Source organism: Crotalus tigris, unplaced genomic scaffold (assembly GCF_016545835.1).
Source record: "Crotalus tigris isolate CLP2741 ecotype Arizona unplaced genomic scaffold, ASM1654583v1 scf7180000021456.382230, whole genome shotgun sequence".
In the NCBI taxonomy this organism is placed as follows: domain Eukaryota; kingdom Metazoa; phylum Chordata; class Lepidosauria; order Squamata; family Viperidae; genus Crotalus; species Crotalus tigris.
Genome location: NW_024098518.1, coordinates 1 through 26,110, shown reverse-complemented (window position 1 = coordinate 26,110; position 26,110 = coordinate 1). Strand labels below are relative to the sequence as shown.

The 26,110-nt window shown below is 45.3% G+C and overlaps 3 protein-coding genes across 3 annotated transcripts; 2 read left to right on the top strand and 1 right to left on the bottom strand.

Moving 5' to 3' along the window:
• Nucleotides 1–778: 778 nt before the first annotated feature.
• Nucleotides 779–4,765, top strand: LOC120296735 (olfactory receptor 5V1-like). Its single transcript, XM_039318679.1, has 4 exons — nt 779–1,424; nt 2,677–2,900; nt 3,084–4,050; nt 4,429–4,765. The coding sequence occupies exon 3, from the start codon at nt 3,090–3,092 to the stop codon at nt 4,047–4,049; it is 960 nt and encodes a 319-aa protein (XP_039174613.1). The 5' UTR covers nt 779–1,424; nt 2,677–2,900; nt 3,084–3,089; the 3' UTR covers nt 4,050; nt 4,429–4,765.
• Nucleotides 4,766–13,948: 9,183 nt separating this feature from the next.
• Nucleotides 13,949–19,050, top strand: LOC120296731 (C-type Lectin CRL-like). The gene is given in 6 exon segments (XM_039318676.1): nt 13,949–13,986; nt 14,361–14,446; nt 15,369–15,472; nt 16,393–16,533; nt 17,682–17,796; nt 18,829–19,050. Coding segments are annotated over 5 exon segments (486 nt in total). The 5' UTR covers nt 13,949–13,986; nt 14,361–14,388; the 3' UTR covers nt 18,897–19,050.
• Nucleotides 19,051–22,174: 3,124 nt separating this feature from the next.
• LOC120296715 (C-type lectin lectoxin-Thr1-like) lies at nt 22,175–25,918 on the bottom strand. Its single transcript, XM_039318635.1, has 4 exons — nt 25,805–25,918; nt 25,100–25,240; nt 24,252–24,366; nt 22,175–22,431 (listed from the first exon to the last, which is right to left on the bottom strand). The coding sequence occupies exons 1-4, from the start codon at nt 25,859–25,861 to the stop codon at nt 22,364–22,366; spliced, it is 381 nt and encodes a 126-aa protein (XP_039174569.1). The 5' UTR covers nt 25,862–25,918; the 3' UTR covers nt 22,175–22,363.
• Between the last annotated feature and the right edge of the window lie 192 nt (nt 25,919–26,110).

The window sequence follows — 26,110 nt, the reverse complement described above, 5'->3', positions numbered from 1 at the left end:
GTCAAATCCTTTCTTAGTCCAGAGAGGAAATATTGAAGAGCCGGTCTATTCACCAACTCTTCATTCCGCCAAAGTCATCAACTTCATTTTTTTGTGGACCAATCTTCAGCCCACCATTTCTTCCCCAAAGTTTGATATAGCTTTTGTGGAAAAATCAAATTTTACTCCACCCATCCATACACTCATTAACCCACCAACTCATCCATCCATGTATCCATCCACCCACTCATCCCTCCATCGTTCTATGCATCTATCTGCCCAACCACCCATCCATCCATTCATCCATACACCCACCCATCCACTCATTGACCCACCAACTCATCCATCCATGTATCCATCCATGTACCCAACCATCCAGCCGGCCCCTTTCTCTCTATTAGGAAAACAAGTTTAGTTGTGTGAATGTTGAGAGAAAGAATTCACACGAATTTTAAAAAGGGGTGTCCATTCCCTAGCCTGGACATCGTGCCCTAATTCCCAGCCTGGACATTTCTAGCTGAGGGGCAGCTTGTGAGGGTCTATAATGAAATCCCTCAAGGTGTTTTGGAAAATGAGTCTGAGGGTCATTAATTGATTGCTGCTTCATAGCAAAACAGAGATGATGAAATCCCTTGCATTTGTTATAAATGGATTGTGATGATGGAGAATTGGATTGCACCCCTTGTGCTGTGCTTGTTTGGGCACACACACCCATAACGAGGTCCCTTAACTCTCATGTCATCATCCCAGAAAGTTGGACCAATTACCGTAGCTAACTCTCTCTCTCTCGTCAATGCTGGTTATTCCCACCAGCAGCCCCTGTGAGCTGCTCCAGGGAGACCGGCCCCATTCTTGGGCACAGAATTGAGTTCCAGAGTGGTAAAACTTTTATTTCCAGCTCCGGTTGCAAAGTGGCAGCTAAGCAATGAAAGTCTCTGTTCTCGGCCAGCAATTTTCTGTTTCAGCTCAAATTTCTACTCTGTAGGTGGACTTTTGGCTCAGTGACCACCATTCTCATTGTGTCTGAACCCATCTGTGGGGGAGAGTTTGACTCTGCTTGAACCGCAGCTGGTCTCCTGCAGGTGGGACAACCAGCCAAGGTGAGCTGCTTCGCAGTCCAGCCAACATCCTCCTTTAAGGAGACAACTGCAAGGAGAGATTGACCTTGGAAAGGAGAAGGAAGAGCATGACCAGGAATGCAAGATTCAACCCAGGAATATTCATTTAGGAGATCTCAGAAACGGCAAAGAGTTTCTCCTCTCTGAGGGGACAACAGTTTTAACTGTGAACAACCCAGACCTTTCTATCCTTCCTCTCTGTCGTGCTCCAAAGATGGACTTGGATTAGGCAAATTGGTCAAATTGGCCATTCAGAGCGGCAGTCCAAATGAAAGCTGACTGTGGGGAAACATACGGAGATACATTTCCTGACAGGCAAGGGAGATGGTGAGATTCAACACAAGTCAATCCAAGCACATCTTCATACCATATAATTAAATTATGGATATATATTAAGGGCTAGTAGTTTCGGTGGTTTTCTGTTGGCTCTTGACCATGATAGCAAGAAGCTCCAGACCTAAAACATCTAGGTATAAAATGCAAGGCTGCTTTTAGGCTCATCAGAGGGAATTTGGAAGATGACCTGTCTCCCTCACTGTAAACCTCAATCTTGCAAGTAAAGGCAGATCTTCTAAAACATCTCTATAACTGGAGGTCACCTTCTCCTTCTGTTCCCAACATCTTTTCATCCAATTGGTAGACATCACTTGTTTTTTGGAACCCTGAAAGACAGTGGAAGCTAATTATCTCCCTTAAAACTGTATTAATCTCAGGTAATACCATATGCAGACCTAATTCTAAATGAAGTTGGACCTTCATATGAGTGAGGTGGGACAACATTGGACAAATACTTAAAGGTATTTGGACAAATACTTAAAGGTTTCTAAAGAGCAAGGGTGGACAGACCTGTTCTGTGTTGAAGCTCAGAGCAAGTCAACCATTTTCTTAAGTCTCTGTTGAAGAGACACAGGATGTCCAAAGGAATGGTACAGCTGGACTGTGCTCCACATTGACCGAGGGAGAATTGATGGTCCTTACTGAAATTACAAAGGCAAAGAACTCCAGTAAAGGAAACGCGAGAGGTTTTGATTCAACTGTTCATGCTGCTCTCAGCTTCAACAACATGCTTTAAAAAAATCCAAGCAATTAGACAGTGTAGGAAACACATAAATAGTCTTTAGCCTGGAGGATCTTCACAGTCTTCTCAGTTTCATTTGGCACTTTTTGTTGGAAGAAGATCAATTGCCAGGAAAAGAGTAGGACCCACTGGAACATCAAGGATGTCCCATTAGAATGTCCTTGTCTAAGCTGATGACCTCTTGAAGGATTGAAGGAAAACCTGCTAATCCAGCTGAGAGTCATAACTCACCAGGGTTTGGAGAAGGCAGAGGTTTTGGTATGTGGGGATGAACTTGGGAGATGGGACAAAGGGACATTACCTAGAGAACAATCAGATAAGACAGAGCAGAGCCTACGGAGAAAGGAACTCAGAAATGAACAACTGCTCAGGCTGTAAAACAAGATGGCAGGACACTTGTACTTTCAGACTTGCAAGATTCTGCTACGGCTTTATTGTAGCCATACCATAAAGTTGAATTAACTCATCTGGTTGTGTTTCCTCTATGGTCTACCTGGGAAGTTTGACAGCAGGGCCGAAGGACTGCCACTTCCTTTTCTGGAACCGGTATGGTGGCTTCTTCTCCAAGTAACCCGTTGGTCCTCTTTATGGAATATGCTTCTGATGCCAAGCTTGGAAGTGGTGTTGTCAGGGTCTGCAGGCTGAATGCCCCAGAAATGCAAGGAGAGAATTAAGCTCTGCTCCTCCAGCTCTGTGCCCCCAATTGAATTCATCTCATCCTGCAGGTAATTCTAATTCAAAACACCACAAGCAATCGGTTCTTTTTTAAGTGGAAGGGATCACTAAACTCTCATCCTTCATAATTCCAGTCTGAGTCCTCAAATAATTACTGTGTTATTTTTCCATCCATTTTTCAGGCTCCGTTGCCACTCGCTGCTTTCTTCAGAAGAATTTTTTTCTCTTCCCAGGTGTCTATGTTCTTCCTGATGGATGCCCACAACCAAACACAGGAGACAGAATTTATCTTCCTGGCCTTCTCCATATTCCAGAGACACTACGTCCATTTTTTCTTGGTGTTCCTGGCTGCCTATCTGGTCACTCTGCTGGGCAACCTCATGATCATAACCCTGGTTCTCCTGGATTCCCGTCTTCACACCCCCATGTACTTCTTCCTCAGCCAGCTCTCCTGCTTGGATGTTTGCCTTTCTTCTGTGGTGGTACCAAAGATCCTGGTGAACCTCTTACGCCAGGAATACACCATCTCTTACAACCAATGCCTGGCACAAGCCTTCTTCCTGATTGGCTTTGCAGGATGTGAGCCAGCGCTGCTGGCCGTCATGGCTTATGACCGCTACGCTGCTATCTGCCAACCTTTGCACTATGCCCACCGGATGAGGGGCAAGTTGTGTGTCCAGCTGTCTCTGGCCATTTGGCTCTGGGGCTTCCTGGACTCAGCTATTTACGCTGCCCTGGCCTCTAGGTTGGATTTCTGTGGAAACCACCAGATTCTTCACATCTGGTGTGATGTTCCTCCACTGCTGAAAATTGCCTGCAGTGATACCCAGGTCAACCATCTGGCCAATCACATCATCAGCACTTTGATTGGCCTTTGTCCCTTCCTCTTCATCATCCTGTCTTATTTCTGTATTCTGGCCTCCATTGTCCGGATTCCCTCCAGCACCGGCAGACGCAAAGCCTTCTCCACTTGTGCATCACACATTGCTGTGGTAACTCTTTATATTGGAAATGGGTTTCTGAATTACAACCATCCAAATTCTGGCTACTCCCTAGAAAGCGACACCCTGATTTCCATCATGTTTTGCATCGTCACCCCCATGCTGAACCCCTTAATCTACAGCCTCCGCAACAAGGAGGTGAAGGAAGCCAAGAGGAAGGTTTTCAACCACTGGAGAGCAGCCTTGTCTTCAGGTTGAGGTGCTTTTCTCTTTGAACCTCACCTTTGTTTGCTCCACAAGAAAAATAAAAGTGGTGCACAAGATGCCTGCAAAATTTCCCTTTGAGGAAAGAAAATGGGGGGTTTGTAAGAACATGAGTAGCTGGGCGGTGCAGACAGTGCAAGCAGCATAATGATACAGAGAGCCAAGTAGAAGATAAACAGCTGCTATTAATTCATAAGTAAAAACATCATGGGGGAAAAAACCCTGCTTAGGTGTTCCAGATCAACTGAGATTGAGGGAGAGATGGAGAGAGAGAGAGAGATGTTCTACTTGGTCCACCCCTTATAATCTGAAAACTTTCCTCTCTGACCTGGGCCTTTCCTCAATTGGCTAAGCGACGTCTCTTTCATTACAGAAACACCACCGGCAGTGGACAGACCAATCTAGAATGGACTACCTACCCTGATATGATGGTCAGCCCGATGGGCATGACAAGTACAAGGACTTCTGCGTTGTGACTTTGGGGTTTACAGGTAAGCCAAGATGGTGGTGATCCCGTTGAGATGCAGTTCCAGCAACGAGGACCCATTTGATCCTTCTTGGAACACTTGCCCCTTGGCAACTGATGACCATTGTTTGTTTAAAACAGCGATGTAGCCCACCCATCTGATAATCCACTCCCTATCAAAAGTTAAGCTGCAGAATAATGGTAGTAAAATTATATTAACATTAAAAACATTAAAACCAACAAAACCTGGCACTGGTTGGAAACTGATCAAAGAGAGAAGCAACCTGGAACTGAGGAGAAACTTCCTGACAGTGAGGACAATCAACCAGCGGAACAGCTGGCCACCAGAAATCGTGGCTGCTCCATCCCTGGAAATTTTTAAGAGGAGAGTGGATATTCACTTGTCTGAGATGGTATAGGTTCTCCTGCTTGAGCAGGGGGCTGGACTAGAAGACCTCCAAGGTCCCTTCCAACTCTTGATTCTCTTCTCTTCTCTTCTCTTCTCTTCCGTTCCGTTCCGTTCCGTTCTATTCTATTCTATTCTATTCTATTCTATTCTTCCATTTCATATATTCTATTCTATTCTATTCTATTCTATTCTATTCTATTCTATTCCATTCCATTCCATTCCATATATTCTATTCTATTCTGCTCTGTTCTGTTCTGTTCTGTTCCGTTCCATTCCATTCCATTCTATTCTATTCTATTCTATTCTATTCCATTCCATTCCATTCCATTCCATATATTCTATTCTATTCTGCTCTGTTCTGTTCTGTTCCGTTCCATTCCATTCCATTCCATTCCATTCTATTCTATTCTATTCTATTCTATTCTATTCTATTCTATTCTATTCCCTATTTTCTATTCTATTCTATTCTGTTCTGTTCTGTTCTGTTCCGTTCCGTTCCGTTCTGTTCCATTCCATTCCATTCCATTCCATATATTCTATTCTATTCTATTCTATTCTATTCTATTCTATTCTATTCTATTCTATTCTATTCTATTCTATTCTATGCATGCAGAGAAGAGCAACAAAGATGATTAAAGGTCTGGAGACTAAACCGTAAGATGAATGGTTGCGTTAACTAGGGATGTCTAGCCTTCTGAAGAGAAGAAATAGGGGTGACATGATAGCAGTCTTCCAATATTTGTGGGGCTGTCACAGATAAGAAGGGGACATTCTCCAAAGCACCAGAATCCAGGACCAGAAATAATGGGGGGAAGGTTATCAAAGAGAGAGCCAGCCTAGAAATAAGGAGGAATTTTCTGACAGTGAGAACAATTGATGTCCTCTGAGGTCTGTTCCATTCCAGTCCTGTGATTCTGTTTTCTGTAACATTTTACCATGTCTGTGCAATGTATTTATAGAATGATTGTATTACTCTCGTGCAGATGCAGATGCATCCATCCTAGATTGAAGCAGATGGAGGTTGCTGATGTTTGTGTATTTATGCTGTGCTTATGTTGGCTGTTGGCTTTGCTGTGTTTAATCTGTGTTTATCTTCGCCTTTCCCCTTAATCTTGTCTTTGCACGGCAAACAAATCAGTTAGCTTACAATTCTCAGCAAAAGTGAAGAATTTCCCAATAAATTAAGCAAACTGGCAGCATTTCCACCATCAATTCAATTACCTGAATAAAGAATAGGTATAATTCAAAGCAAGATGGGGGGGGGGTGTCTTCTGGAATATCCCGGTCCCCTCCCTCCCAGAGTGAGGTCAGCTCCAATCCTCCAGGCCTTTGGGATCCTAAGGAAGGTCCACTTGGCTTGGGGGTCCAGTGGAGGGTCTTCCCATTGGGGATGGTTGATGGATTATACCAGATCCCATTTCCCCCCCCCCTTCTCATCCTGTTCCCCCCCCTCCCCATCATTTAGCTGTCATATTTTGGATTTTTATAATTTTGAGGTATTCTATTTATATATTTTTTAAAATACTTTAAGCTGCCCAGGGTTGCCCTTTGCACCATCAGTGCTAGAAAAGAATGAATTTCTGGAGAGGAGGAGGAGGAGGAGGAGGCGGAGGAGAGGAGGACTGATTTGGCTGCTTCCTGCAGGAATGAACAGGTCCCAGTATAGCTGCATTCCCACAACACCCCCAGACCTCAACCCAGGTTCAGAAAAGGAACGGCTGGCTGCCTCGTTCACACAACCTGCTGAACAGGTGGCTGGGTTTTGAAGAAACGCTGAAGCACAAACCACACAACTCTTTTCACTCACTGCAAACTCCCCCACACAGAAACATTGGAGTCCAACTTTGCAACACGACTTTCCAACATCCCTCCTGTGAGTGTGACTTTCTGCCTCGGTGTTCTTGTGTTTTGATCAGCCCAATGGCTTTTTCCCATCATCCCTTTGCTTGGGGGCAGAATGAACCCCCCCCCCTCCTTTCTGGATTGGGCCCAAGTTGAAACCCCCCCCCATCCTGGCTTCCTGTGCATGACACACTAAGCCACGGTGGAACTAGCATAGCTTGCCCCTGCCAAGAAGACCCCAGACTCTGCTGAGGGCCCCCAGCTTCCACGTCCCAGTGACAGAGAGGGAGCAGCCCATCCCCCAATCCGGCCGTTCCTTCTGAGACAGGAGGACCTTTGCATCTCAGGTGAAACTGGGGGGTCCCTGGGGGTCCCTAAGTTTGTGGAGATGAGGAGGGGGACTGATTGGGGTGTTTCCTGCCTCCCCCCTCCATTTGGAAAAATCTCTGCCTGGATTTTGCCCCTGGATGAACCGTTTTCTGCCCAAGTCAGCAAAGGAGGCATATTTGAGCTGGGGAGGGCTGGGGGGGGGAAGCCCACAGCCCCACTTCAAATACCCAGAGCCAAGGAGGGGGGACACTTGCCACCCTCAACCTGCAACCGGTTGTGTGCAACCTCTGTCCCCATCTCTGCTTTGCAACTGTGCAGAATCATCCGTTCACCACCCATTGCCCTGCACTACAGCTCCCATGTTCCTTGGCCAGGAGGCCCTTTCACTCAGCTTCTTGGGGGAGTGTTGAGGTGGCTGCTCAAGAGAAACTCAGAAACTCACAAAGGAGCAATTGTTGCCTCCGCACCAGGAAGGGAGCTGCTGTTGTTCCCAAAACAGTGCCGAGCAAGGTTGGATGCCGTACAAGCCGGATTCGGGTTTGGCCTCATCCAAAGATGAAAGGGGGTGTCACTTCTTAGTGACCGGAGAGACAGACTTTCTCCGTGACCTTCTGCCCCCCACCTGGACCTTCAGGTCTTTGGGGTGCCCCCCTGGCCCCCCTTTCACCCGAGAGGGAGGAAGATGGGCGAATGACCTGGCCAAGAGCCCAGCAGCCCCTGTGCTCTTCCTGCTTCCCCTCAGCTGAGCAGGAAGGAGGCCAAACCCAGATCCGGCTTGTAAGGGATCCAACCATGCTTGGCGCTGTTTTGGGAACAACAGAAGCTCCTTCCTGGTGTGGAGGCAACAATTGCTCCTTTGTGAGTCTTGCCAAACCCCTTTCAAGGCTCCCCCCTCCAACTCCTGGCCCCGAGCAGAAGCCGGAGGTCCCTTCACTTCAGGGCTGCTGCCTGGACTGGGACAAGGCCGAGACTGGGGGATTCTGGGAGGTGGACTCCAGAGCGGCTGAAGGGGCCAAGGCTGAGAAAGTACCTCTGAACCCCCGACCCTGGTTCCCAGAGGCCCAGCTTGCTTCGTCCCCCCCCAAACCCCCAGAGGGTCAACCCCACGGCTGGGTTTCGCTTGAGCAGCCACCTCCCCCCCCCAAATTGCCAAAACAAAATTCAAAGGTCTTTTCCAGGAGGCAACTGGACTTTCTTGTTTTTCTCTGACGAAGTTTTGCTTCTCATCCAAGAAGCTTTAGCTCTGGCTAGATGGTGGAGAATGGAAGGATTTATATTCTTCCATGGTATATAAATGTCTGAATGCCATAGACCAGGGGTAGGCAACCCAAAACACTCAAAGAGCCACTTGGACCCGTTTCCCACCAAAAACAAAACATGGGGAGCCGCAAAACCCTTTTGATATCTAAAAGGAAGATAAAACTGCATATATCCTTTTTTACCTTATATATATATATGTTTTCTGAGGTTTTCGCGGGTGTTTGTATGTAGGTCTTTGGTTGTTCGGGTTTTCTCCCGCGTAAAATTGGAAGTGTCTTGGCGACGTTTCGACGAAGTCCCATTCGTCATATTCAGGCTGGTGTTTTCAGCTTCGTGCTTCGAGCACGAAGCTGAAAACACCAGCCTGAATATGACGAATGGGACTTCGTCGAAACGTCGCCAAGACACTTCCAATTTTACGCGGGAGAAAACCCGAACAACCAAGACCTACATATATATATATATATATATATATTATATATATATATATATATATGGTAAAAAAGATGAAAAGGTAAAAAATAAGGTGAAAGGAAAGTCCGATGCTGTAAAGATTTTTTCTCCATAGGAACCTGGAATGTAAGATCCATGAATCAAGGCAAGCTAGACGTAGTCAAAAAAGAGATGACAAGACTGAACATCGACATCTTATGAATCAGCGAACTAAACTGGACAGGAATGGGTGAATTTAACTCAGATGACCATCAAGTATACTACTGTGGGCAAGAATCCCTCAGAAGAAATGGAGTAGCCTTCATAGTCAATAAAAGAATAGGAAAAGCAATACTGGGATACAATCCCCAAAATGACAGAATGATCTCAATTCGAATCCAAGGCAAACCATTCAATATCACAATAGTCCAAATCTATGCCCCAACCACTGGTGCTGAAGAGGATGAAATTGACCGGTTCTATGAAGCCCTACAGCACCTTATAGAATTAACACCAAAAAATGATGTCCTTATCATCATGGGGGATTGGAATGCTAAGGTAGGAAGCCAAAAGATAACCGGAATAACAGGCAAGTTTGGCCTTGGAGTACAAAATGAAGCAGGGCACAGGCTAATAGAATTTTGTCAAGAGAATACGATGGTCATAACAAACACTCTTTTCCAACAACCCAAGAGACGGCTCTACACATGGACATCACCAGACGGTCAACATAGAAATCAGATTGACTATGTGCTCTGCAGCCAAAGATGGAGAAGCTCTATACAGTCAGTAAAAACAAGACCAGGAGCTGACTGTGGCTCAGATCATGAGCTTCTCGTTGCAAAATTTAGGCTTAAATTGAAAAAAGTAGGGAAAAGCACTAGGCCACTCAGGTATGAACTAAATCATATTCCTGATGAATATACAGTAGAGGTGACAAATAGATTTAAGGAATTAGATCTGATAGACAGAGTGCCTGAAGAACTATGGATGGAAGTTCGCAACATTGTACAAGAGGTAGCAACTAAAACCATCCCAAAGAAAAAGAAATGCAAGAAAGCAAAATGGCTGTCTGAGGAAGCTTTGCAAATAGCTGAGGAAAGAAGGGAAGCGAAAGGCAAAGGAGAAAGAGAAAGATACACCCAATTGAATGCAGAATTCCAGAGAGTAGCTAGAAGAGATAAGAATGCCTTCTTAAATGAACAGTGCAAAGAAATAGAAGAAAACAACAGAATAGGGAGGACCAGAGATCTCTTCAAGAAAATTGGAGATATGAAGGGAACGTTTCATGCAAAGATGGGCATGATAAAGGACCAAAATGGCAGAGACCTAACAGAGGCAGAAGAGATTAAGAAGAGATGGCAAAACTACACAGAAGAACTATACAAGAATGAGCTTAACATCCCAGATAACCACAATGAGATGGTCACTGACCTCGAACCAGACATCCTAGAATGTGAAGTGAAATGGGCCTTAGAAAATCTGAGCAACAACAAAGCTAGTGGAGGTGACAGTATTCCAGCTGAGCTATTCAAAATCTTAAAAGACGATGCAGTAAAAGTGCTACACTCAATTTGCCAGCAAATTTGGAAAACTCAACAGTGGCCACAGGATTGGAAAAGGTCAGTTTACATTCCAATTACAAAGAAAGGCAATGCCAAAGAATGTTCAAACTATCGCACCATTGCACTCATTTCACATGCTAGTAAAGTTATGCTTAAAATCCTACAAGCTAGACTCCAGCAGTATGTGGATCGAGAACTACCAGAAGTACAGGCAGGATTTCGAAGAGGCAGAGGAACTAGAGATCAAATTGCCAACATACGCTGGATCATGGAGAAAGCTAGGGAGTTCCAGAAAAACATCTACTTCTGCTTCATTGACTATGCTAAAGCCTTTGATTGTGTGGATCACAACAAATTGTGGCAAGTTCTTAAAGAGATGGGAGTACCAGACCATCTCATTTGTCTCTTGAGAAACCTATATGCGGGTCAAGAAGCAACAGTGAGAACTGGACACAGAACCACTGATTGGTTCAAAATTGGGAAAGGAGTCTGGCAAGGCTGTATACTGTCGCCCTGCCTATTTAACTTATATGCAGAGCACATCATGAGAAAGGCAGGGCTAGATGAATCACAAGTTGGAATTAAGATTGCCGGGAGAAATATCAACAACCTAAGATATGCAAATGATACCACGCTAATGGCAGAAAGTGAAGAGGAACTAAAGAGCCTCTTGATACGGGTGAAGAAGGAGAGTGCAAAAGTTGGCTTGAAACTCAACATTAAGAAAATCAAGATCATGGCATCCGGCCCTATCAATTCCTGGCAAATAGATGGGAAAGAAATGGAGGTAGTGACATATTTTATTTTCCTAGGCTCCAAGATCACCTCAGATGGGGACTGCAGCCAAGAAATTAAAAGACGCTTGCTCCTGGGGAGGAAAGCTATGGCAAATCTAGACAGCATACTAAAAAGCAGAGACATCACCCGGCCAACAAAAGTGCGTATAGTCCAGGCCATGGTTTTACCAGTTGCAATGTATGGCTGTGAAAGTTGGACCATAAGAAAGGCTGAGCGCAACAGAATTGAGGCCTTTGAACTATGGTGCTGGAGAAGACTCCTGCGAGTCCCTTGGACTGCAAGGCGTTCAAACCGGTCAGTCCTAGAAGAGATCAACCCCAACTGCTCTTTAGAAGGCCAGATCCTGAAGTTGAAACTCAAGTACTTTGGCCACCTAATGAGAAGGAAGGATTCATTGGAGAAGGGCCTAATGCTGGGAAAGATTGAGGGCAATAGAAGAAGGGGACGACAGAGAATGAGATGGCTGGATGGAGTCACTGAAGCAGTAGGTGTGAACTTAAATGGACTCCAGAAGATGGTAGAGGACAGGAAACCTGGAGGAATGTTGTCCATGGGGTCGCGATGGGTCGGACACGACTTCACAATTAACAACAACAATATATATATGGATAAACATATAAGGAACGGTTGCTAGAATTGGGCATGTCTAGTTTAAGGAAGAGAAGGATGATAGCAGTCTTCCAATATCTCAGGGGCTGCCCCAAAGAAGAGGGAGTCAAGCTATCCTCCAAAACGCCTGAAGGCAGGACAAGAAGCAGCAGATGGAAACTCATCATGGAGAGAAGCAACCTGGAACTAAGGATAAACTTCCTGACAGTTAGAACAATTAACCAGTGGAACAACCTGCCTCCAGAAGTGGTGAAAGCTCCAACACTGGAAGTTTTTTTTTATTATTATTAAAAGTTTTATAAGTTTTACAAAAAAAAGGAAAAAAACAAAACAATACAAAGACAAAAAACATATACAAAGAAAAAACTAAACATTACACAACAAACCCTCCCTTCCCCAACCTCCCCCAAACACCCCCCCTTCTCCCCCCCCCCGAGCTTCCCAGAGCAGAATATAGGCTTAATTAAAAAACAATCCGAAAAATTATATTTTAAAATATATATGTATATATATAAAAATAAAAATTAAGAAAAAGCTATATAATATTTTTTAATATCCATTTTAAACTGTATAAATTTTATCCATTTATCCCAAACAGCAAGAAATTTCTCTTGCGTTTGTTGCTTTAAGAAAGCCGAAATCTTTGCCATTTCCGCCAAATAAGAGACTTTAAGAAACCATTCCTGCAATGTAGGCAAAGATTCCTTCTTCCAATATTGTCCAACTAACAGCCTCGCGGCTGTAATCAAATTTAACATCAATATAACCTCCTTTGTATCACAATCAGTAACTATACCCAACAGAAATAATTGCGGAGTAAATTTTACCCTCCTTTTAAAAATTCTCTGGATATTCCACCATATCTTAATCCAAAATGCTTTTATCTCTCTACACGACCAACACTGGAAGTTTTTAAGAAGAGACTGGACAGCCATTTGTCCGAAATGGTGTAGGGTTTCCTGCCTAAGCAGGGGATTGGACTAGATGACCTCCAAGGTCCCTTCCAACTTTGCTGCTACTACTACTACTACTACTACTACTACTACTACTACTACTACTACTACTATTATTATTATATACATACATACATACATACATACATATATACACACACATACATATATACACACATTCATATATATATATATATATATATATATATATATATATATGAATAAAAAACGAATAAAAACGAGGATACATGAACATAAATTGGCTGTCAGAAGGCAAGAGCAATACTCTCAAATATGGACGCATATGATCAATACCGGACATTCTTTTGATTTCAAAGAGGCAGAAGCCATTGCCCAGGACGCCTCCAAAGGAGGACGCTTACTAAAGGAGGCCTGGTTCTCCAACACAGACTCCATCAACCGATGTATAGAACTGCCCCCGGCGTACCAGGCACTAAGAGTGCAGGAAGAGCATGGGTGGTCCTCAATGGAACCAAATCTACATGGAGGGAAGTATGTAGTGGGGTGCCCCAGGGCTCTGTTCTGGGCCCAGTGCTCTTCAACATCTTCATCAACGATTTGGACGAGGGGATAGATGGGGAACTCACCAAATTTGCAGACGACACCAAGCTGCAGTGAGACTCAGTGAAAAGAGTTGTGTGGTTTGTGCTTCAGCGTTTCTTCAAAACCCAGCCGCTCATTCAGCAGATTGTGCAAACGAGGCAGCCGTTCCTTTCTGAACCTGGCTTGAAGTTTGGGCGTATCGTGGGAATGCAGCCATGCCCCGCTTGGGAGGATTTGGGGAGCTGTTCATTCCTGCAGGTTCTGAAGGAAAGTTAGAAAAATTGAAAGTCAGCCTGTCAACAGCAGCCCCAAGACCCAGAGGAGGTGTGTGTGGGGGGCTCCACTTGTCTGGATACCCTCAAGGGGTGGGGGCTAATCAGCCATGTATCCTGGATGCTTTTCTTTGGATTGCTGCACCGAGCAGGGGCTGGGCTGGATGACCTCAGGGAACATTTCAATGTACGATTTCATCAGTGACATCCGTCCTGGCAGAGAATAAATCCGTCAACTTCTTTTGTGCAAACAAGCTACTTCCTGATCGCTAGTCACAAAAATCCATTCTCACACAGAGCCTTTTCTCCCACCATCCTCCCCACAGAAATCCACCCCCTTCCTTGCCTATAAATGCCTCCATTCCCCTCACAGGAGGAAAGCCTAGAGTTGCCTCTGAGCAGACTTGCTACCTGTGGAGGCCGAGGGACAGGTGAGTGCAGCTCTCCCACCTGTGGGCACCTGACAGGTGAGATTCCCTGCATTACATCGCTCCTGCCTCTCTGCCTCTCCCCCCACCTGAAGGGACCTCTTTCAGGGGGCTGCAGGCAATGTCCAGGTTCCAGCAGGTACCAGTATCTACCAGGGGGATATCTGGGAAAGAGAACCTTTTGGGGGGGAGCTCTTCTATAGGTAGCAATGCAGGATCCACTGTGACCCCCCCCAAGGCTGCTGCCTGAAGAAGGAGGGAGAAACGGGGTCCAGCTGGGCAAGTGAAAAAGTGTAACGCAAAGTGTGGGACTCCCAGCTTGGCCCCAGGTTGGACTTCCCCCCATCTCACCCCCCTTTCCTCTCTCCCCCCCCCAGTTCTCTCTGCAGGGAAGGAAGGAAGACCATGGGGCGATTCATCTTCGTGAGCTTCGGCTTGCTGGTTGTGTTCTTCTCCCTGAGTGGTGAGTTCGAGCAGGGTCCCTCGTGTCCAGAGAGGCTGAAGCTCTTGCATCTGAACCCCTTCCTGATTTGACCCCCCCCCCAGAATCCTCTCCCCAAAGTTGCTTTTATTCCTGTTTGGCTTGTAAGTAAAAAGGCTAAACTGTGGCAACTGGACCAAAGTTTTTTAACAGATGTTTTGTTACTGATCCAAGTAGCGCCTTCAGTCAACATGATTAGTTTTTCTTTTCAAAATGTAAATGAAGATTAAACTGAGACTTTTAAAGGGTTAAGCACTGTCTCCTTAAGAGATGGCTTGTGGGTAATGTAGTTTTAGCTGTTCAGTGAATCCTATGTTAACAAGTCAGTGGGCAGGGCTACTAAGTTCATCACAGGATATCCTGGCTACGTGCCAGCTCGTGTTTAATTGTCTTTGTGTGAAACCAACCATGCCACACGCATGGACATCGTCTGTAACCAGGCTAAAGTGAATATGGAGGAATTACTGATTTTACCTAGGAAAATGGACAAATATACAACATCCAGATGAAACTACAGAATCATGAGTTCTGCCAAGTATTCCCGGAATAAATATTTGTTTTTATAACCATCTTCGTTGAGTTGTCCCTGTCTGGTCTTGAATTACAAAGCATCTTAGTTCAGGATACAGAACACAGTTTATTGTCACCAAAGATGTTTGTAAATCAGGAGGTTAAGCATATTCTACAGACCCAGCTGTCCACTCCTCCTCCTCCTCCTCCTCCTCTTCCTCCTCCTCCTCCTCCTCCTCTTCTCTACAAACTCACTCTCTTCTAGCACTGATGATGTTCCCTGGTTGGATTATGAAACAAAACACCCAGCTCAGGGAGCACCAGGGACCCCACAGTCCTCCTCCTCCTCTTCTCCTGGCCATCTTCTCATTGGACCTCTTCTCTTCCCACACAGGAGCCAAAGGCAATAATTGTCCCTTCGATTGGCTCCCCATGAATGGGCTGTGCTACAAGATCTTCAATGAATTGAAGACCTGGGAGGATGCAGAGGGGAGAAGTGCTGCTATCTTGACCCAGACAGTGGAAAGAAGTCTAGGCAGAGCCTTGCACAGCCCCCCAAGTCCCCTAGGATTGGGCTGAATCGCTAGGCTGGTGTCTGAAAAGGTAGCAAAGATCATCATTGTAGGATAGTTTGAAATGCAAGTATCCTCTGGACTACATAGCCTAATGATTTAGGTTTCCGTGGCCATTATCTGTGGGGTAGTGTCGGGGGCTGGAGGCTAAAATAAATGAAGAACGGTTGCAGGGGTTGTGTGTGTGACATGAGAGCAGTCTTCCAGTATTGGAGGGGCTGCCACAAAGAAGAGGGGTGTGTGTGTCAACCTATTCTCCAAAGCACCCAAAGGCACACAAGAAGCAATGGATGGAAACCAATCAAGGAGAGAACCAACCTAGAATTAAAGAGAAATTTCTGCACAGGACAATTAATCAGTGGAACGGCTTCTCTCCAGATGTTGTGGTTACTCCAACACTGGAGGCTTTCAAGGAGAGACTGGACCGTCAGCTTGTCTGAAAAGGGAGAGGGTCTCCTGCTTGAGCAGACCTAGAAGACCTGCAAGGTCCCACCCAACTGTGTTCATCTTTATTCAGGGTTGAGCTTCAGGATTGAGTGACCGTCTTGTAGACAAGAGATTTCCTGATGTTTGGCTGGCAACTCTTCGGACTGCCTGGCTGCTGAAGTGAGGGGCGGGGGGTGTCTCAAACTGTAACTGATGAAATGTGAATTTAAAGTCAGGAACTGATCAGGAGCTGCAGACCCGAGCGAGGAAATCTGCAGGCTTCAACGAAGTCAAGATAGTGGGTAGGACCCAGGCAGTCTGATCCCTGCTCTTTTCTCCCTTGTGCAGTACAAACACACATAACACACGTGTTTCTTCTCTGCTGGACCAATGCCCTTCTTTGTGGTTGCTCTCTCCCAGATGTTCTGCAGGAAATACAAGCCAGGCTGCCACCTCGCCTCCTTTCACCGCTATGGAGAGTCACTTGAGATTGCTGAGTACATCTCTGACTATCACAAAGGTCACGCCGAAGTTTGGATCGGACTGTAGGATAAGAAGAAAGTAAGTCCTTTCTATTGCTGCTGTTCATTAATCCCTTTCCCTCATTTCTAAGGAGCTTTTTGAAGGATCGTCCAATGGGAGGTGGAGAGCTCTCTGATAAAAATTCTTGCCTTGGACAAAAACTTTTGAAAAATGTCATTTGTTCCAATGTTGTGTCTCCTTCCCCTCACCAGCCGTTCAGGCCCAGTGGAAGAACTGACTGCCGTGTTTCAAGCCCCAAAGGGTCAGATCCCGCACTGACCCCCATCTTAGGCTCCTCCTCCAGTCTGCCTTCCTCTTTTTGGGCCCAGTGAATGACCTCTAAACCTTCTCAAGGCCCTGATGGGCCAGTTTCAATTCCTGAAACATTCTTGATCATATACAGCAGTGGTTCTCAACCTTTCTGATGCCGCGACCCCGTAATACAGTTCCCCATGTTGTGGTGACCCCCAACCACTTATACATCACCGGGTGCCAGGGGCGTGGCCAAAGAAAAGGGGGAAAAATGGTGGACAGCCTTGTTTGGCGATCCCCGTGAAATGGTCGTTCGACCCCAAATGGGGTCCCGACCCACAGGTTGAGAACCACTGATATACAGAGAAGGGACCTTACCCTGGAGCTGAACTCAGCTCCTGGAGACTTCCCAAATAGAAATATTATTTTTCTGGCAGTAACACAGAAGTAGGTGCCATCCACCACCACAAGCCCTCCCACACAGGCAGGCAGACATACAGTTGTCCAGGGTGTTTTCCATTTTCTGAGTGTCACGGATAGCCCTGGGGTTTTGCTGGTGGTCCCCCACCCAAGGACTCCTTGACTTTGACCCTATTTGTCTCTCTGAGGTCAGCCATTATCTTCCAGGGCTGCCACCACGTTGAGCATGAGGCAAAGTGGCTCTCAAGCTGAGCTGGTGACTTCACAAACACCTCCTGATAGTTTTCTGCTGGGGTGGTTTTTCCTTTGGGTCTCCTGATCATCCCCCATCCAAGCATTCACCATGTTTAACCCTGCTTAGCTGTTGCAGATCAACCGAGGTGGAGGCAGAGGTGGAGAGAGGGATGTTCTATTGGATTTACCCTTTAAAACCTGAAAACTTTCCTCTCTGACTTGGCCCTGAAGACCCCGAGCCCCTTCCTCAACTGGCTAACATGGCTTCTTTTTCATCATAGGACTTCTCCTGGGAGTGGACGGACAGATCTTGCATCGACTACCTAAACTGGAACAAAAATCAGCCCGATCGCTACCAGAACAAAGAATTCTGCGTTGAGCTTGTGTCCCTTTCAGGTAAGTCAAGATGGTGATGAGGCAGTTGAGGTACAATTCCAACAACGATCCGTCTTGGAACAATCATGACCATTGTTTGTTTTTTTAAAACAGTTACATAGACACCCCTCTTATAACCAACACCCTAACAAAAGCAGCATAACAATCATAGTAAAATTATATTAACAAGAAGAATTAACCAGTGGAACAGCCTGCCTCCAGAAATTGTGGGCGCTCCATCACTGGAGATTTTTAAGAAGAGGCTGGACAGACACTTGTCTGAGATGGTATAGGTTCTCCTGCTTGAGCGGGGGGCTGGACTAGAAGACCTCCAAGGTCCCTTCCAATTCTATTCTATTCTATTCTATTCTATTCTATTCCATTCCATTCCATTCCATTCCATTCTATTCTATTCTATTCTATTCTATTCTATTCTATTCTATTCTATTCTGTTCCCTATTTTCTATTCTACTCTATTCCCTATTTTCTATTCTATTCTATTCTATTCTATTCTATTCTATTCTATTCTATTCTATTCTATTCCTATAAACTGGAGTTGTATATGAAAATGATTACAGAACCATCCGCTCATAATAAAACAAATAAGCTCCATCTTAAACTCCTTTTCAAAAGTCATCACTGTCACAGGACATCTGGTTTTTGTGCTTTCTAGCTTAAATCTCTCTCTCTCTCTCTCTCTCCCTCCCTCCCTCCCTCCCCCCCCTCTCTCTCACAATATATATCAAAAGTCTACCTCATGGTAGTCAGATGAATCTCAGCACTGACAGCTTGCATAGAAGAGAAAAACGGACACATGGCCCGTCCAATAAAAAGCCAATAAAAAGAACAGCCTGCAAATCCCAAACAAAAGAAACAAAAGAAACAGGATGGAAATTGAAGTTATCTGGGTTACAAGACCACGCTGAACTCCAGGTCCATTTTAGCAGATGAGAGTCTCCCTCTGTGGCGTCCTCACATTCTTCTGCCAATGAGGGGGGAACCCCAGAAACGCTCCCAGGGAGTCCCCGAAAACCTCTCTCTTTTGCCACCCAGGGTATCGCCTGTGGAACGATCAGGTGTGCGAGTCCAAGGATGCTTTTCTCTGCCAGTGCAAATTCTAGCGCACATTGCTCTTTCTCTTGCTCCAGAAGGAGAGAAGCACCTGGCGATGTCTGGAGAAGCAACGAAGCTCTTCCGCAATCTCTGCTCTGCCCCCTTCGCTCAAGGGATGCTCTCCGTAGCTGCGATCTGGTTTTGCTGCTCCTGATGGGCCAAAAGCTCCAATAAATTCTGCCTAACCGTGACTGGCCTCCTTTATTCTGCAGAGCCACTGTTGAGGTCATGGCCGCCATCCCGCTAGCATCGCTTCACATCCTGCCAGCCTGATCTTTTTTCAGCGGAATGAGGGAGGACATGAGGGGGGGGGATCTGGGAAGCCAAGCAGTGCCGGCCCAACGAGTGAGATGCGCCAATCTGGCCCCAGGTCATCTAAAAGTATGCGGAGGTGAAGCAGGAGCCCACACAGGGGTCCTTTACCCAAACCACCAGAAATTTTCAATGGGTCAAAGACCGATAACGAGGGACGTTGCGCAATCTGCGCTTATCTTTGCCCTTTTCCTTAATTTATACTTTCATAGCAAGTGTAGCATTAATCTTCTGATTCTCAGGAGCAGCAACGGGTTGCCCAATCAACTAAAGAAACTGGCAGCGTTTCAACCACCAACTAAACTAGCAAAATAACAGATAAGGTTAACTCAAAGCAAGATGGGGGGGGGGAGTCTTCTGGAATATCACAGTTCCCCCCTCCCAGAGTGAAGTCAGTTGCAACCCTTCATCACTGGGGGCTTTCAAGAAGAGAATGGATTGACATCTGTCCGAAATGGTGTAGGTAGGGTCTCCTGCTTTGGCAGGGGGGTTAGATTAGATGACCTCCAAGGTCCCTTCCAACTCTGTTCTATTCTATTCTATTCTATTCTATTCTATTCTATTCTATTCTATTCTATTCTATTCTATTCTATTATATTCCATTCCATTCCATTCCATATTTTCTATTCTATTCTATTCTATTCTATTCTATTCTATTCTATTCTATTCTATTCTATTCTATTCTATTCCATATTTTCTATTCTATTCTATTCTATTCTATTCTATTCTATTCTATTCTATTCTATTCTATTCTATTCCCTTCCATATTTTCTATTCTATTCTATTCTATTCTATTCTATTCTATTCTATTCTATTCTATTCTATTCTATTCTATTCTATTCTCCTGACCTTCCATAAGGGCCCAAAAGCCTGGCTTGGCTGCTTGGCTTGGGGCTCCAATGGAGGCTTTTCACAATGGGGAGGGTTGATAGATGATATCAGATCCCACCTCCCCCCTTCACATCCTATTCTTCCCTCCCCATCTTTTAGCTGTCATATTTTGGATTTTTACAGTTTTGTGGTGTTCTATTTATATAATTTTTTAAAAATGCTTAAGCTGCCCACTGCAAAAGAGGCAGCTCAGTTCTTTTTGGACCACAACTTTTGCTATAGAGGAACAGTTTCAAGATTTTTGTCTGGTGAGGGCAGTTAATTAACCTTCAGGTTCTAGAAGGCACAGTTCCACCTTTTGAAGGTCTAGTCAGTCAGACACCTGCCCAGAACTCTGCCCAAAATGGTCAAGACTGCGAAAGCACAGCAGGTGCTGCAGCAGCAAATGAGATGTTATTGTGAGTTTTGAGTTTCCAAGGACACCCAGCAATCAAATGCAGCAAATGGTTTTTGTTCTCTTGGGTTCCTGTACCATTCCAGATATTGTGTTGGAAGAAAGGTCTTCATCATGATTCATCCAAGCTGGGAATAAACATGGCAACTGCTTTGGAAAAAAGGTTGTAGTTTATTGGAGAGGAGAGCCAGACAGGAAGATGGTTCTGGCAGCAAGAGAAGTGAAAAAAAGGGACTGAGCACATGTAGGAAGTAGGTTTTTATACCCTCTGGAGCCTTTTGTTTGGAGTTGTTCCTGTGGCATGAACTTTGACCTGAGTCTGAGTGTGCCTTTCTGGTATTCTTTTTTTAAAAAAATATATTTTATTAGATTTTATATGGGTAGGGAAAAGGTGGGGTTGGGGCGGGTACAGGGAAATTGGGATAAAGGGGACAGGATGTGGATAACTACAGTAAATACATAATTCAGCGAACAAGCTGTCATCTGGGTCTTCATATTGAGTATTATTGTTTATATAATACTAGACATTTATAAGAATAAATCAGTATAGTTACAACTGACATTTAGTAAAACAGTAATATTCCTTTAAATAATTAATATAGTTGATAGCATAACAATTATTTCCAATCATCAAGCTTAATATAATAAAGCTCTAAAATCTCTTCTTATTCTAACGTGTTTCAACCCACTGATAAAATTTTCCCCAGGTTTTATAGAAAATTGAATCCTCTTTCTCCTTCATCTCTAACGTTAATCTGTCCATTTCTGCACAATCTAGGATTTTCAAAATTATAATCTGGTCTGATGGTAGGTTTTCATTTTTCCAAAACTGGGCGAATACTATTCTTGCAGCTGTCAATACCTGTAAGATTAAATAATCATTTTCTTTGCCATAGTTAGGTCTTAATATACCTAACAGGAACAGTTCTGGTTTAAATTCTATCTGGATTTTCACCATCTTTTCTAACCATCTATGAATCTTAGACCAATATTTTTTTAGAATAGAACATGTCCACCAGGGATGTGCCTTTCTGGTATTCTGATGATGATGGGTCAATCTTATTATGTCCAAAGGTCATCTCCTGCTTCCCTGGGGCTGACGACTCTTAGAGTTTGGATGGGGTATGTAGATTTTAGGTCTTTGTCCTCTTAATCTCCTAGCTCCCTGGATTTACATCTGCATCTCTATAGAGCTGGTTTCTGCTTGGGAAAGGGAGACCAAGGGCATGAAAACTGGGCATGCTTTCCTGCATTTTTAAGATCCTTTGAGGAAATATATTTTTCTGCCCTTTTAATATTTCCTTCTCTGGGGGGAGGGCTGACTTCCCACAGTTGGATGTACCTCTTCTTGATATAGGTAGTCCTTTATATGACTATCATAGCGGGCAATATTCTGATATTTACTCTGATTCAGTTGGGTGACTCTCTTTGCAGTCCTAGGTACTTTGCCTGTCTAAGAAACCTGGTTTCTTAGACTCCTCTAGGAAGCTTGATGCTTGGGGCCTTTTAAGGTCCTCGGGGAGATTAATGCGGTGGCCTTTCCTTTGCATTTCCCACCTTCCATGATGGGCCCACCCAGTTCTTCATTGTTCACTACTGGTCCAAGAAGCCTCTTCTAGCCCTTTAGGCTCACAGAACCCACAAGATATCAAACAGTCCCCTTGGCTCTAGAAAGAAAAATGGGGCTGGTCATGCCAAGACTGAGTTTATTTGACCTTCTTCTGGCCCATCACAATGAGCGAAATCAGATCCAAGCTACAGAAATCAACCGTGATAAGCGAAGGGGTGCAGAGCAGAGATTTTGGCAGACAGGTGGGCTTTGTTGCTTCTTCACCAGGTGCTTCTGTCCCTCTGGGGCAGGAGGAGGAGCCGTTTGTCCTAGAATCTGCACTTGCAGAGGAACGAACGCAAGGACGCACAATTCTCGTCGTTCCACTTTGTGTAACCTGGGCAGAAAAAGAGGGGAGAAAAACAAATTGCAGGGACTCCCTCAGAGTTCCAGGGAAGCATTTTCACATCTCCTCCCTTGTTTGCAGGAGGATGTGAAGGTACCACAGGTGAAGAACCTCATTTGCTAAAACGGGCCGGGCGTTTAGCAGATCGTTGTAACCCAAATAACTCAGCTAGCCAACCAATCAGGGTACAGCAACCAGGCTTTGCATGCAAAGCTCTGCTCGGTTTCAAGAGGGCAGCAAAGGACCTGACATTTGTTCATATTGTTCATATTGTTCATATTAGTAAAGTTGGAAGGGACCTTGGAGGTCATCTAGTCCAACCCCCTGCTCGGGCAGGAAACCCTACACCATTTCGGACAAGTGGCTGTCCAGTCTCTTCTTAAAAACTTCCAGTGTTGGAGCATTTACTGCTTCTGGAGGCAAGCTGTTCCACTGATTAATTGTTCTCACTGTCAGGAAGTTTCTCCTTAGTTCTAGGTTGCTTCTCTCCTTGATTAGTTTCCACCCGTTGCTTCTTGTCCTGCCTTCAGGTGCTTTGGAAAATAGCTTGATTCCCTCTTCTTTATGGCAGCCCCTGAGATATTGGAATACTGCTATCATGTCCCCCCTTGTCCTTCTCTTCGTTAAACTAGACATACCCAATTCTAGCAACCGTTCCTTATATGTTTTAGCCTCCAGTCCCCTAATCATCTTTGTTGCTCTTCTCTGTACTCTTTCTAGAGTCTCAACATCTCTTTTGCAGGTCAAAACTGGGTGGAGCATTGATTTCAACCTTGGCTCTTTTATGACTGGTGGACTTCAACTCCCAGAATTCTTGAGTCAGAATGGCTCAGCTTGGAAACCTCTCCCTTGCTCTCAGCCTGGCTGGCTCAGGAATTCTGGGAGTTGAAATCCACCAGTCATAAAAGAGCCAAGGTTGCCTACTACCCCTGGTCATGACTGTTATCTTGACCCTTTTTTGTCATGTGCTAAGGACATTCCTAGACGATGGCTGTGGGAACCGGTATTCTGGCTTGCACAGAGGCCCCTTAGTTAGACATCCTAGCTTGCACAGAACAGCACAGGCGTGCTATGGTTTCACTTGTGGTTCCCTGGCCAAATTGTATCGAGGCTGACTGGGACTGTCCTGACTCTCAGCCTGGGACTCTGCTGGTAGCATGGATGCAACTGAGGTTAGTAACCTCACCTACAAATTTAGATATTTCTGCAGAGGGCAAGGTCAACATAACATCTGGAATATTTAACTTAGCCGACTTTTTTTTTTTTTTTTGTGAAAGTAGCCACAATGTGTCGCCTTAGTTTCAAAAATATCTGCTGGAGGAAAGGTTGGATCAAATCCATTGGCATCCATTGTAAACTGCTGCGATCAAAAGCCAAGAAAAGAGATTGTGCGGCAAACGTCTGCCTTGGTCCTGGCCCCCCGACATCAAGACTTAATAAATATATTATGCGGTTTGTGATGTTGTTGGCTTTGCATCAGGTTAACAAGGGCTGGGGGGCTTCTGAGGTCAGGAGGAGTTATTTTTTCCTTAGGTCCCCCGTGCCTTCTCTAGAGGTCAGACCAGTTTTTGGGAAAATGTTTATTCTTTGTTCTATTAAAGATAGAATAAAGAATACTCTATTTATTCAATTCATTCTTTGTTTATTAAGTTTTAGGGTTGTGATTGTGTTTGATTTTTTAATTAACCTAGGCAGGTGTTAATTTTTCCTCTTGTATGTGGTTGCCAAAGAGTAAATGTCCCAAGATGGATCAAATGGATCCTCATTGTTGGAAGCACATCCTCAGTGCCCTCCCCTCCCCCTTGGCTTACCTGACGGGTTCCAAAGTTCAACGCAGTATTCATCGTTCCCAGCGTTGTTGGGCTCCCCTGGTTTCCAAGTGAGGTAGCTCGTTCTGGATCTGTCTGCCCACTGCCAGACACGTTGCTGTAATGACAGGGAAGCCACGTTAACCAACTAAGGAAGGGACTCTGACTCTGCAGGACCCGGGTAGAGAGAGAGAACATGGGCATGGACTGGGCCAATTCTCTCTCTCTTTCTTTATCTATCCATCCATCCATCATCCATCTTCCATCTATCCATCCACCCATCCATCCATCCTTCAATCCATCAAGCCATCCATCCATCACCCATCTATCCATCCATCCATCAGTCCATCAATCCATCCATCCATCCATCATCCATCCATCTATCTATCCATCCATCCATCCATCCATCCATCCATCCATCCATCCATCATCTGTTCATCCATCCATCTATCATCCATCCATCCAATTCATCCAATCTATCCATCCATCCATCCATCCACCCATCCTATCTATCTATCTATCTATCTATCTATCTATCTATCTATCTCTATCTATCTATCCATCCATCCATCCATCTAACTAACTAACCAACTAATCAAGGAGAGGAGCAACCTGGAATTAAGGAGAAACGTCTTAACAGTGAGGATAACTAATCAATGGAGCAGCTGTCCATCAGAAGTTGTGGGTGCTTCATCAATGGAGGCTTTTAAGAAGAGACTGGACAGCAAGGGGTTGGACTAGACGACCTCCAAGATCCCTTCCAGCTCTACTCTATTCTGATTCCTGTTGGCAGATCCTTCAAAAAAAAGTACAAATGAATTGATGAACATCAGCAACAGGAAGGAACTTACTTTCTTTGGATCATTCAGTCCAATCCAGACATTGCTGCCACTCCTGAGATAGTCGGAGACGTACTCGGCCACATCATCTGAATCATCAATGCTATGAAGGGAGGCGAGGTGGCAGCCTGGCTTGTATTTCCTGCAGAACATCTGGGAGAGAGAGAAAGAGAGAAGAGGGAAAGGGCCTTGGTTAAGGAGACAAGCAAATATGTTCGCGTGTGTCAATTTGTGAAAATGAAAAAAGAACAGGGATCTGATCGCAGGGCCCTAGCCACTTTCTTGACTGCCTTGACTCCCCTCAGAGGCCCTTGCTAGATTCCGCAGCTCTTGGACAATTCCTGATCTAGACGCCTGAGACAAACGCTCTGATTCCCATCACTTCAGAGGCAAGGGCATCTGTGGAGGCCCCCGGAGTTCCCAGTGAGACATCAGGAAGTCTGTGGTCTGCAAGATGGTCCCCCAACCCTGAAGCTCAGCGCTGCCCAACAGATACGGGCCATGAAAGCCCACACCGGTGTATAGTCCAGGGAACACTCGCATTTCAGACTGTCCTAAAACCATGGTCTTTGCTACCTTTCCCTCCACACAGCCGGGGGGTTCTCCACCGCAGCCTAGCCAGAGGGAACTTGGGGGGGGGGGAGGCTGTGCAAGGCTCTCCCTAGACTTCTCCCCTGCCTGGGCTGGGAGATTCACAGGCACACAAGCACTTCTCACCTCTGCATCGTTCCAGTTCTTTTGGTCATCGAAGATCTTGTAGCAAAGCCCATTCATGGGGAGCCAATCACGGGGACAACAACAGCCTTTCACTCCTGTGTGGGAAAAGAGGAAACCCAGTGAGAAGATGGCCAGGAGAAGAGGAGGAGGAGGAGGAGGAAGAGAAGAAGGAGGAGGAAGAGGAGGAGGAGAGGAGGAGGAGAGGAGGAAGGAGGAGGAAGAGGAGGAAGAGGGGAGGAGGAAGGAGAGGAGGAGGAGAAGGAGGAGGAGGAAGAGGAGGAGGAGGAGGAGGAGGGGGAGGAGGAA